This window comes from Podarcis erhardii (assembly GCF_964252035.2).
Source record: "Podarcis erhardii genome assembly, chromosome: 1".
Classification (NCBI taxonomy): domain Eukaryota; kingdom Metazoa; phylum Chordata; class Lepidosauria; order Squamata; family Lacertidae; genus Podarcis; species Podarcis erhardii.
The window spans coordinates 82,161,916-82,180,113 of NC_138497.1; the positions used below are offsets into that span (position 1 = coordinate 82,161,916).

Consider the following 18,198-nt stretch of genomic DNA (forward strand, 5'->3'; position numbering starts at 1 on the left):
TTTACATGAAGAGGACAGCACATGGGAATGACCATGTACTCCACCTTCTCCACAATCATGCTTCCCCATCCTGCCAAACAGCTGAAGCATATTGTTTGGCAGGCAGTGGAGGGGGAGAAATGCAATTTACATGCAGAATATGCATGGCAATTTGCATGTGGGGAGTGGCTTGGGCTCCAGCTGCATTGAAGGTCTTCAGGGGATCAATGTGGGCCACAGTTTGCTCCCATGTCTTTTAAGGAAAAACTAAATGAATGAAGGTTCCCATGTTCCCTAGCAAATATTCAAATGCAAGTAGATTGGAGGTGCCAGATTAATGTAAATCTAGAACTGAACCTGTGTCTGTGCACCCGTTTCTTCTTCAACAGAGGTCCTTCTAATTGTACTGTTGCACAAAAGTTTATTCTGCTGCGCATTCAGTTCTAGCTTAACATATCTTCTAATAGTGCAGTCCTATGCATGTCCCAGTGACTTGAATGGGACTCATTCCCAAGCAAGTGTGCATAGGATTGCAGCCTAAATTTGGGGAAATGTTCCAACTTGGTACTTTCAAGATGCAGCTGGCCTCTGCCTTAACCGCTGAGCTCCAAATGTATGCCAACAGAGTTAACAATTAGACTAGCACAGGGAACAAGTTCTGTGCCGTATACACAATCTTTCTTTCCTTCAAAACATTTTTGCTATCCTCATCCCTCTGGAGTACAGAACTTGCTTAGGATAAACTTGAATCTAATGAAACACTATTTATAGTGAGGTATGAAATGAAAGTCTTGGATAATTGCAGAGCACTGTAGTATTTTGGCAGTAGTGAAACAGTTCTTGTAATGAAACTTCTGGAAGAGAGAGATGAATGAGGATGCATAATGGCTTGGGTCTGGTAATCTTACCATTCTTACTCAGTTGAAGGCTTTGCTGGAGCTGTGTGCATAATTCTGGGCCTGCTTCTCTTATATGCATGGGCTCACACTGAACAGCTTAAGCTGCCTTATGCTAACTCAGCCCATCACACCCTCTGTTGGCTGACTGGCAACAGGTATCCAGGGTCTCAGGAAGAGGTATTTCACATTACCAACTCCCTGAGGTGTTTGGGTAGAAACTCGGGCCTTGAACATGCAATGCATTGTGTTCTGCCAGTGAACAATGATTCTACTCACAAATTTCTCGTCAGCTTGCAGTTAGGCTTATCACACAATTCTGTTGGATGTCAGGGTAGAATTTAGGCCCGAATCAGACTTAATACAATCCATTGTTGCCCTGATCAAGCAGTGCCCAAACCCAGTCTTCAATGAGCCCTTCTGATAAGTTCCAGATCAGTACCCTGTTTTGGAGTTGTGCACTGTGGTGGCATTGAAAGGCCTTGGGTTGTGTCTTCTGCCTCAAATGGATTTGTTGAGAACGTGGACTGAGTGGATCCAAGGCCAGCTCAAGAAAATTTCTACCTGAGGGGAAATAAAATTTGATGTTTCACCGTTTCATATTCAGAAGCTGACCTGGCTGGCAGTTGTATCTTACTTCTGCGCTGGTGATGTGAACAGCATCTTACATGAGCCAGAGAATAGCAAGCTAGTTTAGTGGGTGCAGGGACAGGTCACATGACAAACACAGGTCCATCCTCCAACATATTGGTGCCACTTCCCCACACCAGAAACATCTGTTACCCGAGACAGCCACCTCACTTTGCCAGTCTTGAGTGGATCCATGCAGAACTTGGCACACAGTGAAACCATCATGTAATTCCTTTGCCACATACCCACATAACCCCACACATGCCTTGTCATGCTTCAGTCCCCTTCTAGCAGTTATTAGTTCTTATTATTATCATTAATTAAATTTCTTGTTGTTATTGTTGTGATTATTAGTTAGTTAGTTAGTTAGTTGTTAGTTGTTAGTTGTAGTGAGTTAGTTGTTGTTAGCTATTATTATTATTAATTAAATTTCTTGTTGGTAATTTTTTTATTAGTTAGTTGTTATTAGTTAGTTGTTGTTAGTTATTATTATTAATTGAATTTCTGCACCACCCTTCATCCAAGGATCCCATGATGGTTTACAATATAAAAACACAGAAATACATATCATAATAACAAACAAAATTGTATTAAGGCACAGTAAATATGGGGTGAGTTTCATGCTGGATGTCTGGAGAAGCAACTAGAAAACTACACATCATAGTGCATTACCAGATGTCATTCTGCACCGATTCATTCAGCTTGGTCAGTTCTTTGTGATTTGGCTCTTCCTTGGTGAATATCAGTTGGCTCAATTATCTTTAGGGAATATGAAATACAAATTCATGCCAGCTGGTGATCTGGTCTTTTATTTAGAAGTGTAATATTATGCACAGCACTTTAAAAGAAATTAATCAGTTCCAAATCTGATTTACATTAAATATATATAATTCTACTCCTGTTAATATAATGATGACAAATTGATGCAGTGATCTTGTTATTATGTGTGCGCACTGCAGAGTCAATTATTCCCTAATGCAGCACTGTATTAAAACAAGCAATGTGTATTAAATTAAAATCAGCATAATGTGAACCCAACATCAAGAGGATGCAAATGTTCACACAGCAAAATTGTTTAGCAAAAGCAAGCTCAGCCAGATCTCTCAGAATTCAGAAGCCTCCCATTCAGCGACCAGATTTTCCATAGGTTCTCCAGGTTACTCCACAACAGGGCCCTGGTGCTTCAGTTTCCTGAGGAATGAAAGCAGCCACTTTTTATGCTCAGGGCCCATGCTGCAGAATAGCTTGCCACCCATTCATAATTTTTATGGATTGTTCCTGTTTGGAGAGCTTTGTCCACAGTTAGAAGAAAATCAACGGTGTGCATAGTTCTCTTCCAACTTATGCTGCCATGAGTTAGAATGCCTGAGAAATCTCAAAGGACAATAGTAAATTACTAATGATTAACATACTGAAAATAAGCTGTTTTTCAAAAACGTATAACCTTCATGCCCCCTGCCTAGATAGATATGTCCATGCACATATAAATATATATGAAATCTAAACATAGCAGCTGCGGAGAGAGGAGAGGAGGCAGAAGCTTAGCTCAGAACCTGATGGGGTCACAGCAGTATAGAAATTAAAGTTTCATCTTACTTGTCTTTCTTGTGGGAGAGAGGAAAGCGGTGTTTGTGCAGATCACGTAGTCAATTGCTCACTAAATGGAATACAGCACCAAGCAAAAGCATCAAGGGTGGAGAACCTCCAGTCGGCAGGCCAAATCTGACCCAGCACAGGTCCCAATTTGTCCCCTGAGGCCATTTCCCCATAACTCATATACCTGCCCCACTCCTGAGGTTGTACAGGATGTATTCCTGTGGGGAGCTCAACCAGACAGCTAATTCCTGCAGAAAACAACCTTACACTCAACACTTTGCTGGCAAAGCGCCCGTGCTGCAATTCCCAAGCACCTGTCATCCAGCTGACTATTGGACACTTGGAAAACAGTGCACAAGGGACTTAGACAAATGGGAGGGGCAACCCATTTGACATCCTGATTTGTCCTGCCCACCTGTCAAAGCTGGACCACAGGAGTGGGGACAGATAACAATCTGGCCTACTGGGTCAAAAGGGTTCCCAACCCCTGAAATGTGGAAACAGCTCGAAGAGAACTTGCCAAGAAATTTCAGGCAACTGCCGACCAAAGTTCAGAATTACTCACACTCCTCAACCTCTGCTGCAGCAACGTGATAATAAGAAGTGATTGAATAATTGCCATTATTGTACAACCTCCAATCAAGTTATGAAGTCACATTTCTTTTGAGTGAGAGTCAGGAGGCTCCATTAGTGCATCTGGAAGACAAGACTTCGCTGTCATTGCGGGGGAGAAGCTGACACATGCATCCTCCATAGAAGCAATATAGAAAGCTAGGGGATAAAAATAACCAGAGCTGCACAGAGGGATTAACACTTGTTTGCATTGCCACATAACTAATTTTGACACCTCCAACACATTTGTTCAGCAGAAGAGGAATGAAGGGTGGCAGCTGGTGTGGGTGAAAAGCTCCATCAAACAGGGCTGTGCTGAAAGTTTCTCACTGGCAGATGCAAATCCCAAGGCAGTTTAGTGGGAGTCAGTGGCTGGAGATGACTCTCTCTGCAGGAAACCTCATGCCCAAGTTGGAATACGGGGGCTTTTCTATTCAGTAGCTGCTTGGGTTACATTACACAGTCAGATGGATTGTTCTGTTATCTGAAATGTGTCGCCGGAGGTTAACATTATTAAAAACAATCTACGGCCATTTCTGGACATGGATGGCCTGGTTACAGCTACCCATGCGTTAGTAGCCTCCCAGCTGGATTATTGCAAAGCGCTAGGTATGGGGATGGTCCTTGAGGATGGTCCAGAGAGGGCAGCCAGAGTGCTAACTGACATATCTGCACAAGGCCATATTACCCTGGTTCTCAAGGATCTGGACTGGCTGCCTGTTTGTCACTGGGTGCAATTCAAGCTGTTAATACTGAGGTCCAAAGCCCTAAATGGCTTAGGGCCTGGGTACAAAAGTACATTTCATGTACAAAAGCCAACCAGACCGGGAGACACTGGTTAAGGGACAGCAACTTCCACTGCCCCTGAACGCAATAAGACTACAGCAGGGCAGGACATGCGGCACACTCCCCGCCCCTCAGTATCTGCTGCCTGAGGCAACTGCCTCACTCTGCCTCATGGTAGGGCCACCTCTGCCTGTATCTTTCACAATGAGCCTCTGCTCTTCTATCCCTTTCCCTCCCGTTGTTGAAATTGAATTCTTCCTTTTAAACTTTGCTTATACTGCTGCTGGGCACACAGTGTTGGTGAATCCCTAGCTACCCACCACCTTACTTTGCCCAGAAATATCTAGACAAATACATCAGAATGTACATGTTTGATTCATGGGTGTGTGCCCCAGGTTCCTTAAGTACACAGCAACACCCTGATGATGTGTACCCTTCTCAACCATCACCAGCACAAAATGCATGGCAAGCCACCAATACTGTGATAGAGCATGTAGTCTCCTGTTGAAATACTGCATATCAGAGAATCACAGAGGCCGTTTATACAGGCATCCCACCCCCACCCCCACTTTCCTTCATGCAAACACGCCCAAATATGTTTCTGCACACCAAAGAAAGGAAATGCGTGAAATGGCACCAATGCACACAAGCAAGCAATTTCTATGATCATGGATGGTCCAAAAAACTGCAGCTGTGATTATAGAAATTGCTGCTGAGTATGATCACAGGGCTCTTGAGAGCAATTACATAAAGAAAAACATCTAGGGAAATGCCTGAGTGAATCGGCCCTTGCTAGGTAGCTGCAAATGTAAACCTCCACGCAGCCCATGTGGTTTGGGTGACTTCTGCACTCTTCATTGTCTATCCTCCATTCTTCATGCATTGTGCCCCTTTACATTAGGAATCCCTGTATGCCAATATATACAGCTCCAGGTCGGACACAGGGCCAAGCAAAATGTGGCAAGAGCAGCCCTGTTTGTTCATGTAGAAAGCAATGTGTGATGGTCTAATGCTGATGTCAGCTGAAACCTTCCCATTTCTTACCTCCCCACGGTCCATCGCCCCAGATGTGCTCCCCTCCGCCTGGCTTACTTGCAACACTGGAGCTGGGCTAGGAGCTGCAGTGACAGATCTTGAGATGGTTAGGTGCTTGCTGGGTTCAGGTCTCCTTACCTATACATCCTTGATGATGTAAAAAAAATGGACATACACACCCAATTTATATATGAATGGGCCACAGACACATAAAAAAAATGCTTGCTCAAGTTTAACCCTTAAGGTTGGAGGGATCGGATGTGATGTAAATGAGCAGGCTGAACAAAGATAAATGTGGAAGACAGACAAGGGAGGAATGTGGAGGGTGTGGGAAGAATGAGGGTTGAAGTGGAGGTAGGGGAAGTTGTGACTGGTAAAGCTTTAAAAGGGCAGAGGGGAAACCAAAAAAGGGGGGCGGGGAAATAAAGGACCAGAGGGTCAAGTGGAACCAGCATTTGATGGAGGAGTCGCAGCCAGGGGGTTTCCATTCATTGGAGACAAGTCTTGAACGAAGGTCACCCCTCCTGCTTTCTGACCTGTGTGATTTGTTTCCTCATCCCCCCTAGATCTACCTGTCATGGAAGAGTGGCCCAGGCGAAGTGAAGCACTGGAAGGATATGATTTCACACCCCCGGCAGGCTGTGGCACAGTGGCACCAGCTGAAGGCCTGAGAGGCAGGAGCCGAGGACTCGCTCTGGGTTTCAGTGCACCAAGTCAACATTTACTGGCCACACTCTCACTACTACTTTATGCACAACGGCTGCACCCTGGTCTCCCCCAGGGGGGAAAAGCTTGGGAATGACCACAGGCTAAGGGAGCGAACCTGAAACATGTACTAAACTTTGGAAAAGTGGTATCGGTGCCCAATGTGCTGGCTCAGCAGCGCAGAGCATCACAAGGAGCACCATTAATACCCAACCTCCTGCTTTAGCCTTTCCATCAGACTCCTTATGTAGAAAGAACGAGAGAGAGAGAGAGAGAGAGAGAGAGACACCAGAGCAGAGCAGCCCTCCAGCTGAAGGTGGCCTCAGCACTGATTTGTTTGGATTCACAGTGTAGCAATGGCACAATGGGAGGAGAGGGGTCCGCTACTGCCATACAAGACTTCCTATGAGTTCTTCCAGCCAAAGGCCCATTGGGATGGCACCCTACTCCGCCATAAGAAAGCTAACCCCATCCAGCGGCTGCACTGGCCTGAGAGGGGGCACTGCAAGGAGATCACTTGCTCTGTTTCCATGAGGTGGTTTCGTTATCATTCAATAAAACTTGTAAGAGTAATAAGAATAATATAAATAATAATGCTGGCTAGACCTTTTCCTAGCCAGGCCTCTCTGCAAAGGGGAGAGGAGCCACGAAGCTCCCCTAGCCCCCCTGTGTGTGTGTTGTGTGTTGTAACTATGCGTGCAGGGCATTCGTGTGTCACTTGTGTTCTCTTTCTCTCGCTCAGCCCTAGACAATTTGTTTCTCTGAGGGGCTTGATTCACTGCCCAGCAGGAATTGAGGGGAAGCTTATGCCATGTGGAAAAGGAGGGGAGCAACAGATTTTGGAGCTTTGATTGAGAGGAAAGAGGAAAGAGAGACAAGGAGGCCATTTTCTTAACCATGCTGGAAGCCATGAAACACATGCCACAAGCTAGAGTGTGTGTGGTTGTAACATTAGGGAGAGCCTAACTTTTAATTGCCCCTTTTGTTTGGCAGAGGCAAAGGAGACATGCTGAGCAGTCCTGAATGGCGGGAGCCAGTCAAACTGACTCCTCTCAACATCCCACTGTGCTTGTCACACATGGCCCCAAGCAACCATCCTACTTTAATGATGCCTCCCCATTTTCTCTCCTCTACTCAGCCAGCTACATGCACCCTAACCCACCACCGTCTCTCTTGGATTCCAAAGCTTGTTTTCACTCAGTCTGCAGCCATTCCCTTGGAAACCAGCAAACACACACCTGTGCAATTTCTAGTTAATTAGCCACCTACTTTCTGTACCTTTCTGCATCTATGTTAAAAGAGTTTGCCTAGAAACTGACTTCTCTCATTTGCATTCACACACCCCAAATATAGGTTGCATCAAGAAGATTAGTGCCCATGATGTAGAAGGATGTGATTTTTCAGCAAAACCAGTACTTCCCGGAAGTGGCGTTGAGGAATTGACTTTATGATAGCAAAACAACCCTAGTTAAAAGTCTTGGGTTGTCCACGCAGTAACTGCAACTTAAATCTTGGGTTTCTATTTGTCTTTGATGAAATGTTTCATCTCTTCTCTGCTTTTTATTCTTCATTGCCTGATAGGGTACCAGGGAAAAGTCAACTCTCCTAGACATTCGGTCAAAATGGTAAAGAGACCATCTCAAGACTTCATAGGTGAGAGCAGGGACTAAGGGGCACTGACAAGAAAGATTTGTGTCTGATTCCAGTGCTTCTCTGGATCTTTATCTCAGTCTTCCCACATTTTTCCTGCAAGCAGAGAACAAGGATTAATCTGCACAACCCTTTTTGAATGTGTTAAAGGCAACATGTTTTATTTCAGTTACTTGGGAAACACTTTTGGGCTAATATTTTGAATATATTGACAGGTGTCCTAACCCATTGCATCCTGTGGAGAAGCAATAAACCACAGCTTTTCTTCTTCCTACCCCAAAGGCTAGAATGTGCCATCAAAGAGGGTCGTCTGCATGATTCAGTATGAGCGTGCAGGTCAGTCTTGCACCATGCTGCAGACCTTCCGTGCGTAGGAGGTGAGCAGTGATGTGAATGTGACAAACCATTCATATAATCCATTTGCCATTTCCAAGGCTCAAGCTGCAAGGGGGAAATGATGCTGGGGTAGATAAGGCAGAATGGTTTTGTGGAGAGGGAGCCTCAGTCTGAACACATATTAAAATATTTGCAGCAGCTATTCGACAGAGCAAAAACCACTCATAAGACAATTCATTTTGGCTTTGAGGTGTCCTAGGTGATTGTGTGCAGGGCTGGCGCAGGATAGTTTGTTGCGTGAGGCATAGGACAAGATGACAGCTCCCTGCATTCAACATCCAGGTGCTGACTAGCCCAGTGGCTGAGTTATATATATATATATATATATATATATATATATATATATATATACATATATATATACACACACACACACACACAATTAAACATTATCATCACATAAAAGAATAAACCACAAAAAAAGAAAATAGAAAATAAAACATTTCCACACAATATTAAATCCACATTTTGGGGTTACTCAGATCCCTCAACGTCCCTCTAGCCGTGGCTGAGTCTTAATTCAGCACCTGGGATTGGACAGTGTCCTTCACCATACCAGAGGCAGCAAGCTAGTTGCGAAGGGGGCAGGACGTGTCATGTAACATAAACAGCTCTGTCTTCCAACATAGGAAAATGGACAGTTTGAATATGTTTCACCTCCATTTGTTTAGAAGCTGCTACCTTCAAAAGCAGTCTAATGGTGCATCTCACTACAGATGCAAAAACCTCATTGTAGTCCTCTGCATACTTTTGCAAGTAACCTTTGGCAACAAGTCTTGCTTTGTAGCATTCAACTTCCCATCCTGTACCCTGCTTTACCTTGCATACCCACTTGCTTCCAATTGTCTTCTTCCTGGGAGGCATCTTGATTAAAGTCCAGGTTTGGTTCTGGTGCAGGGCATCCATCTCCATGCACCTTCCTTCCATAGACGGGCTTCAGCGGCTGCCACCTGCTCCATCACTTCCCAGGTGGAAGGTTTCAAGGGGTGATGCCGACTTGTGATGGAGAGCAGTTGCGGAGTTGGAATAGCTTTCTTGGGTCTCAATGAGCACCTGACCTCTGTCTCTGGAGTCACATCATCTTCCTCATCACCAAGTGCAGGCATCTCATCATCAGTCTCCTCCCCTGAGGGAGCGCTGCTGTTGGACTCTACTCCTCTGCTTCTCCTTGCTGCTCATCATTTGTGCTAAGTGGTGTGACAGTAGAAAGCAGATCTGGACATCAATTCAGGAAAGTACTTGTGGGCTTGTGTTTCTTCCTCTGACTCCTCAGAAAAATCTATCTCTTGTCAGCTTTCCTGTGCTCATCAAAATGAACCGCATGTCTTGTGCTGACCTTTCCAGTATTCAAGTTCATCACTTTGTAATATCTGCCTCCAATACCAAATCCAAACATAATTGCCTGTTCCTCTCTGGAGTCTTAACTTGTCCCTGTTCTCCATGGGTACATAGGCATAGGCAATGCTGCCAAACACAGGTTTGTGTGATATGTTTGGTACACTTCCATGCCAAAGCTCAAAAGGTGTGCATTCAGCTCCCTTGGTTGGCAGACTGTTCTGGAGAACCATCTTCTCTCTCAATTTGAACATCAAAGTAGTAAGAAACATTTCTGAGTTCCTTTATCTCTGCTGCTTTGCACATCAATCTCCCCAGCTGCCTCCACTTTATTTCATCCACAGTTTTAACAAAAATGGCATTACGAGCCTGTTCTCTGATTGACAGAAAGCTGGAACTGAGACATTTTCTGACCTCTTACAATCAAGTGAAAGCCCATTGCTGAAATGAGGGACAGCTTAAGGAAAACAGGATTCATGTGGATATAGATAGTTTCACATTCTTCTTAAACAATCAGCTGAGAATTTATAGATTTAGGCAGATAACTTTGAAAAATGAATATGGAAATGAAAAGACCTCATATATATCGAATGATTACTCATATGGGAGAAGATAGATTGTGTTATGGGAAGCAGTGATTGGGGTAACTATCTCAAGAGACACCTAGAAATATATAGGCAATTCAGAGGAATTATGGTCAATGTGGCATTTAACCCCACTTAGAATAGCTAGAATTTATGATGCCAGTAATGATGACTGTTGGAAATGCAACTCAGTTACAGCATATTTAATTCACTATTTGTGGAACTGCCCTGAAGCAAAAACAATACCAGCAGGAAATGGTATCTAATATAAGAAGCATGTTGAAACACCCTGTTCAGCTAGACTCAAAATTACTCCTATTAACTTATTTGAAAGACACAGTCCTTAAAGGCAGGGAGAAACTGTTGTTTAATATAATTCTATTCTAATATTATATGAAGTGCTCCATAATATAATACAGTGGTACCTCAGGTTATGAACTTAATTCGTTCTGGAGGTCCGTTCTTAACCCGAAACCATTCTTAACCTGAGGCGTGCTTTCGCTAATGGGGCCTCCTGCTACCACTGCTGCACGATTTTCATTCTCATCCTGGGGCAAAGTTCGCAACCTGGAGCAACTACTTCCGGGTTAGCAGAGTTTGTAAACAGAAGTGTTTGTAACCCGAAGGGTTTGTAACCCGAGGTACCACTGTACTGTATTTTTACTACGAGGGGTGGTAACATTTGGATTCTCTGCCCCTAGTGCCAACATTTCTTAAGCAATCTCTGCATGCAAGAGGTTCTATCAATGTTGCTGGGATAGAGTCCTAATGATATTTTTCTTCCCCTGGCCTTGTCAGTTTTGGCAGCTGCTTCCAGAGGTTTTTGACTTGTTTCCAGTGTTATTTCTACTCAGAATAGATCAGTTGAAATTAATGGACATGGCTAACTTAAGCCCAATTAACTTCAGTGGAGCTACTCTGCATAGAATGAGCACTGGATACAACCCTACTTGCTTCTAATGTGAGGGCCAAGTGGACTCTTTACCAGCCAAGCATTATTTCATTTTTTCCTCTGGCTGTCCAGGTCACAGGCCTTTCACTTATCCCTTGCTTAGCACAAAGGTAGCTATCATTCCATCTAGTTCCCAATGAGAGATTGTTGGGTGGCTGCAGTTTCCCAGTCCACAAAATTGCCCATCTGATATGAACTCCTAAGCCTTGAGATGATATATATGAGGCTGACTGTCACCGACAGCAATCATAATGTAAAGCCTTCTGCTCCAAGTACCATGGCAGATGAGAAATAAAAGCCAGGAAGATGCAAGCATGCTTAAAAGTACCCACTAGGTGGCACTTATGTTCTATTAACACTGCATCGCTGGGCTATCACTGGCTCAACTTGAGTCATGAAAGACCCAATTGACTGCTGGTTTAACAACCAGCACAACACTCTTATATGCAAAGTGACAGGAATGTTTCAGGATGACTGATACTGTCAGGAGCTCTGGACTATTTTGCCACCAAAACTAAATTGTGCATTTTCCACTTGATTACTGGATGGTAGTAGAAAGGCAGTGGAGTGGATAGAGGCTATTTAGATTGGCAGGACCCCTAGAAAATGCTGACAAAGGTGGGCAAATGGATAGCAGGATTCTTGGGGTTCCCAAGCTATGGAATAGCAGCTGTGGCATAAGCCAGGCCCCCAAATGTGGATTTTATGCAAAATTGCAGTGACATGAGTAGCACTTGCATACTAATATTTGGTTGGAAAACTGGGATGAGGAGCTGTCCATGCCTCCAACCTCTTTCCAGGCAAATCTACCTGAGCAGTCCTACTTATCTGCTCCTCCTAAAACCTATCATGCTCTGCTGCCCCTTCACATCAATTCTCACACACCCCAGCTTCCCACTGTTCCCCTGTATGCTCCTGGCATGGTATTCAATGCTGGTCCTGTGCAGAATAGGCCTAGTGATGTTAAGAGACAAGGATAACATGGGCTTATTGAGTTCAATGGATCTACTTTGAGTAGGGACTTGAATCCAACCCACACACTCTGCCCACCTTCTTTCACTCTCCTCCAGTTGCTCAGATCCTCACGTGTTATGCTACAGACTGATTTACCAATTTCCCCTCCTCTTCTGACCTTCTTCACAGTCCTACTGAAAAGTCTTCACAAGCTCTTCCCTTGCCATGAGCCCTCCAGATAATGAACTTCACAACCCTGCTTGGTTGAAGCTCTTTCCTTTTATGCAGCCATCTTTGTGAACAGCACATTGCCACTGAATACTACTTGAGTCGAATAGGAGGGATCTGTCCACCAGTAGATAGATTGTGAAAGCTCCTTTCTCCTCCAGAGCTTTGTACTCGCCCAGCCAGCCCATTGTACAGAGGAAAACTCAAATAGGGCATTCAATACCTTCCTTCTGTCCTGGGTCATTAATCCTGTGGAGTGTGAGCCAAACTTCCAGCACTTAAAATCAAATAAAATAGGGCATTCAGCTTCTTCCTCCAAGCAGTTAACCAATGGGTCTGTTCTCTCAGGCTATCCTTGAGCAGGTTGACTGTCATAATATGTATAATAGTTGGGGGGTGGAATTTAAGGGTGTTTTATTTTATTGAGTTAGTCAGTGTGTTACAGTATTTTTTTTTCTATATGATGTACAGATGCCTAAATGATATTTCTGGTAGGCACATTTTTATACATGTAACAATACACTGCTGAAAATAAAGGAGGCTTGCAGGAATAGGAGAAAAACCCCAGTTAGTTGGGGGAAAATCAGGGCTCTTATAGAAAATGAGTTGGGGTTTGGCTTTCTTTCTTCTTCTTTTCCCCTCATGGCATTTCTTGGCATCCACTCAGCTGGGCAGGCTTTTTAAAAATCAAAGAGCCCCAAGGAGGTTTTTATATGTTTCTTTATTATCCCATTGTTGAAGAAGAGGGCAGAAGGAGAGAGAGACAGACATGATTTAGCAATTGACGTTTGTTTAATAGGTAATGTCTTAATGGAGAAATAAAACCAAATTGTATTGAAATGAGAGGGGCCTGCTTTTTATTTTTGTGCCCCCTCTTGTACAGCTGTCAGCCAATCAGATGCAAAAATAATAATAATAATAATAGTGGTATATCAGAAACAATGGGGTTTTTAATGCCAAAGCAAACTGGGAAATACATGACATCCTATTTCAGTATTTTATCAGCTCTCTGTTCCAAGACAATGTGAGAACCTTTTTCTCAGCTGCTTCCTAATAAGTCTGCAGTAAAATAATAGTTAAGTCCATCAAGCTATTTATTAATAATAATGTTTATTATTTATTAATGATTTCTTCTACTGTTAGTGAATTGTGCCCAATTTAATTTTGATGCCATCTTTTGTAAAGGTTTTAACAGGCGATCCACAAAAGGGCATCAGTTTCTGTGTTTTGTTATTTAGTGTGAGAAAAAGGCCATCAAAATCACAAACCATTATTCTCTTTCTTGGATTGAAGCGCTAAAGTGCTTTTATCGGGAACAAAATCCTCCTCTGTCCCAGTCTAAAATTCACAAAGCAGTTGGGAGTTGCTGGTGTTTTCATGTACACTTGGCTTGCCCCAAATAGTCACAAATTGCAGGGCTGTATAAATCACAACAAACTGAATTTGGATCTTCCACATCACGAGAAGCTCACAAGCGTCATTATCTAGTTTGTCATGACATTACAGATCCTTGGTGACACTACAGATTCTGCACTGTGATTATCACTGGAAAGTATAAGCAGCAGCGGAAACAGGACACTGACAATTATGGGTGGCAAGTGTTTTATTAATGGGGGAGAGAGTCACACAATGACCATAATAGCAGATAAGATGGTTGAATGACTGGCTTTCCAGATCAGCAAAAGCTTACTTGGCATTTTAGGCAGCTGAGTAATCCTGAGAAATTCACTCCTTGTTCTTGAAAAACGGGTTGAAAAAAAATTCTGTATTAGATGTGCACAACTTTTAACTTGCCAAGCAGAACACAGCTTAGTAGCCTTGAAGGTGACGTGTCAGATAACCCACTGACCAACTCTTGACTTTGCTTTTATAGTCCCAAGCAGCCAGGAGATGTATGGCGCATCTGGTGTGGCATCCATTGCTGGTATTTGGCCTGCTGGATCTCAGGCAGCGCAGGCCTGATATAAGCAGTGACGGATCTGAAAGGACATATATAATAGTTCCCCATTTTGATGCAAGAGTCCAGTTTTCTAGTAACACTGGCTTCTCCCAAATTGTCATTATGCCTATCACGCAGAAACCAAATAATTTTATACTGGGAGAAGCTTCCCACCCACCTACTCTACAAGCCAGATTTTATATTGGCTTTGATTGTACTACTTTGGTGGCGCTGACTGATGCTTTTACTTCCATAAACTCCTATGATGCTTTTTATGATTAGCAGACTAGAATTATTTTGAAAAGAGATTTTAGCCTTGTACTGAGCACCTGTGCCAATATCCTGTTTTCGCCTCTGCCCCCAGCCTAACATTGAAGTTTACAGTGAAATTATATTCCCTCCTATCCAAACACAAGCCAGAATGGGAAAGCCACGGAGCCACCAGATACCCTTCTAGTTTTACCTCATGCTTGCAAGGTAAACACCAGGAAGTTACCAGAACTCCACAAGCTTATTAACTTTCATATCCAAAACAAGAGACAATAAAGCTGGCATCGCAGGGTCCTTTCTTACTATTGTTCTTGTTTTGTTTGTTAATGATCATGAGGTGAGGTGAGCTTCTTGGATTAAAGAGCAAGAGTGACCTTTGAAGTCTGGCACCTGTTCATTTCTACCACATCAGCCTCAAAGTAGAACAAAAACCTACATGCACCTACATCCCCAGTAGCATTCCGTATCATGTACTTACTCTGTGTTAGGATGTCATTGTGTGCATTTCACTAAACCTTCACATCATTGGTGGGTGGAAAGCAGAGAAAAACCAGGAACATTGTGGCATCTCATCAGCAAATGGAGAGGGTCCTTTTTTTGTCTACATACCTGCATTCCATGAATTGTGCAGCTTCACTTTCAAGGTTCATGTGGATCTGGCGGGAATGAATGGCTGCAATGGTGTCAGAGTTACTTCTTGCTCTTCAATTCTGCCCTCAGTAGATAGCCGATGAGACTTTAGGCTGTATGTAAACTGATGATAGGTGCACGTTTTATGCAAAAGAGCTCGCCAGTGAAGGAAGTCATCTCAAGTGCCGGACAATCTTGTCAAATCCAATCAATCACCATAAAACATTCTTAGCTTCACTTTTTTAAAAAACAGACAAGTTCAAGATTGATAAACCTGGTAGCACACGACAGGAAACAGAAGTAACCTCGTTTCACATTGCTGGCCGACAGCAATGGTGGCACTGATTGGCTGACAACCGGGGCGGTTTGGTGAGTGGCTTGGTAGAGAACTGGAGCCATACAAAGCAATGTGTGTTTGTGTGTAGAGATACAGATAAATACACAAAGCACCAGGATGGTTGGATTCTCTTTCTATCTCTGTCATGGAGCAACTTTCTGGGTTAGTACGCAAACTTCTCATGGCCTCAGTTTGCCCACCTACTGTACAATGGTGATAATAATGCTTCCCTACCTCACAAGGGGATGGTGTGAGGCTTTCAAAATCAGGGCCTTGAACGTGTTAAATAAAGCGGCATTGCACAAGATGTCTCCGTTGATGTCACGGGCAGAAAGTTCATCAGTCTGTGTAAACGTAGTTCAGACTGATCCCCTAATGCTAGGATAGCCTTTGATTAGAGGTGCTACTACTGACACGCAAAGTATTATTACCACCATTGGCAAACTGAGCCACTGCTCCAGCCAGCCTCCCTGTGAAGTATTTCTTGCCCCCTCGCCTACCACCACTCCCCCAAACCAGAAGCGGTTTCTTTTGTACAATTGGAATTTGGAGAGTTGTGTATTCATTTTTAATTCTAGAGCTCTTAGCTGTATCTTGTTCAGGTATCTCTTCTTCATGTGATGATAACCATCTAACATAGTGTGTGCAAACAGAAAAAAGGTGAAAAAAAAATATATGACTACACTGTAGACAACTTCTTTCCTAGCAGTGAAGGTGGCAGTCCAGCTAGACTCAGCTGCCACCTCCTTCCTATTGTGTTTGGAGATGTTTAAAACTCATGGAGCAGACATATTTTATAATAAAACCTGATAAAACACACCAAAAAAGGATGGGAAAAATATTACTACTACTGCTACTACTATTACTACTAAGCCAGTGTGATTTCATCATCACTGATGTCTACGAGGTAGGAACGTTTTCTTTGCAGAACCATATTTTTGGAGAACCAGGCCCCTTGTTTTGTAGAGGAGGCCTCCTGGTCTAAATAATAAAGGATAGTAAAATAAGACAACACTTGGCTTTCTCTTTCTGTCATTAAAAAGGGAGTGGGGGAGAAGAATACCATCCTTATGGTTTCCAAAAGGTTAGGTGGGCAACACACTCATTGCTATTGCGGTTGCTAGGTAGTTCCACATGTGTCATACACCTCTACTGGATATTCCCAAAGAAGGCACAATTCTAACAGCTTGCACACCCAAGACCATTGTGAACATCCAATAAAATAAATATAAAAACATTTGTGGCTGGGTGTTCCCTTGACCTGACCCCCAACCCTCCTGCCAGCACTGGAACACTCATCCAGAATATCTTGCTTAAGAGCAACAAGCCCTTGCAGAAAGTCTGCAGCTGTAGAGGCTGAAACAAGCTTCTTGGTATACATAGAGAAACTCGCTCTCCCTCTTAAAGTGGGGAAAAAATGTATTTGTCCTTTCACAATGATGACCTGTAATTCAGAGGTTTGTCTGTTTTGAGTACCTGTCACTTTCATTCATAAATCTAGTCAATCCCATTTCTGCATTAACCTATAGGTGGGTGGTTTTTTGTTTTTAATCACATTTTAAATACTTTCAGATGTATTTTCTCACATTCTCTAAACAGATATACCTTAAAATTCATATTTCTAAACATATTTAAGGCAGAAATGTGGTCCTTGGGAGGATCTCAGGGGCAATACAGTGGGGTGGGGATATTATAATTATTATTACAGTATTATTTATACCCCGCCCATCTGGCTGGGTTTCCCCAGCCACTCTGGGCAGCTCTCAACAGAATATTAAAAACACAATAGAACATCAAACATTAAAAACTTCCCTAAACAGGGCTGGCTTCAGATTTTTTCTAAAAGTCAGATTTCCTTGACATCTGATGGGAGGGCGTTCCACAGGGAGGGCGCCACTATCAAGAAGGTCCTCTGCGTGGTTCCCTGTAGCTTCACTTCTCGCAGTGAGGGAACCGCCAGAAGACCCTCGGAGCTGGACCTCAGTGTCCGGGCTGAATGATGGAGGTGGAGATGCTCCTTCAGGTATACTGGGCCGAGGCCGTTTAGGGCTTTAAAGGTCAGCACCAACACTTTGAATTGTGCTCAGAAATGTACTGGGAGCCAATGTAAGTCTTTCAGGACCGGTGTTATATGGTCTCGGCGGCCACTCCCAGTCACCAGTCTAGCTGCCACAATCTGGATTATCTCCCTCTTAAGTGAACAAATACAGAAATCCATCCCTGGAGAGGGAGATCCAACCTCATAAACTGCCTCAGATCTGTGATCTATGGCTGGGTCTACAACTTTTGGGGGCACCAACATCAGAGCGGGGGAAAGGAGGTGTTTCAGTCACAGCAGATAGAATAAGCCAGCCCTGGAACTGGCAATGGTTTAGTTTATTATTCTCTCATTTGAATCCATGCTGTGAAACTTAAAAATAACTTCCAAAATCCATACAAAAAAGGAGGGAAGAATGCCCTATCACTACTGTCCACTTTTCCAGTAGGAGCCCAGCACAACCCAAGAAAAAGTGGATTCTCTGTCTTCTGTTCTCCCTTCCCTACCCTCTGCTTTGCCCATGCATTAAATGTATTCTTAATATATGAAACGTATTTTTAAATAATTTTGCTGAGGATTCCATCACAAAATTTGCTGAAGTGCACAATTCCAAAGAGGCTCTACAGTCCAATCTGCAGATTAGTCT

At 43.4% G+C, this 18,198-nt stretch overlaps 1 protein-coding gene and 1 long non-coding RNA gene across 5 annotated transcripts in view; one reads left to right on the forward strand and one right to left on the reverse strand.

Annotated features, from left to right (window-relative positions):
• SYT7 (synaptotagmin 7) overlaps window positions 1-8,139 on the forward strand; it is a 227,142-nt gene extending 219,003 nt beyond the window's left edge. For all 4 annotated transcript variants that reach the window (XM_081837220.1, XM_081837221.1, XM_081837222.1 and 1 more), the window contains one exon: window positions 6,101-8,139. In XM_081837220.1, coding sequence (XP_081693346.1) covers window positions 6,101-6,205 — 105 coding nt within the window. In that variant the 3' untranslated portion in view covers window positions 6,206-8,139. The remainder of the gene's footprint in view (window positions 1-6,100) is intronic.
• Window positions 8,140-10,537: 2,398 nt separating this feature from the next.
• LOC309351568 lies at window positions 10,538-16,913 on the reverse strand. Its single transcript, XR_014160913.1, has 2 exons — window positions 10,841-16,913; window positions 10,538-10,780 (listed from the first exon to the last, which is right to left on the reverse strand). It is a non-coding gene; the product is annotated as an uncharacterized lncRNA (long non-coding RNA).
• Between the last annotated feature and the right edge of the window lie 1,285 nt (window positions 16,914-18,198).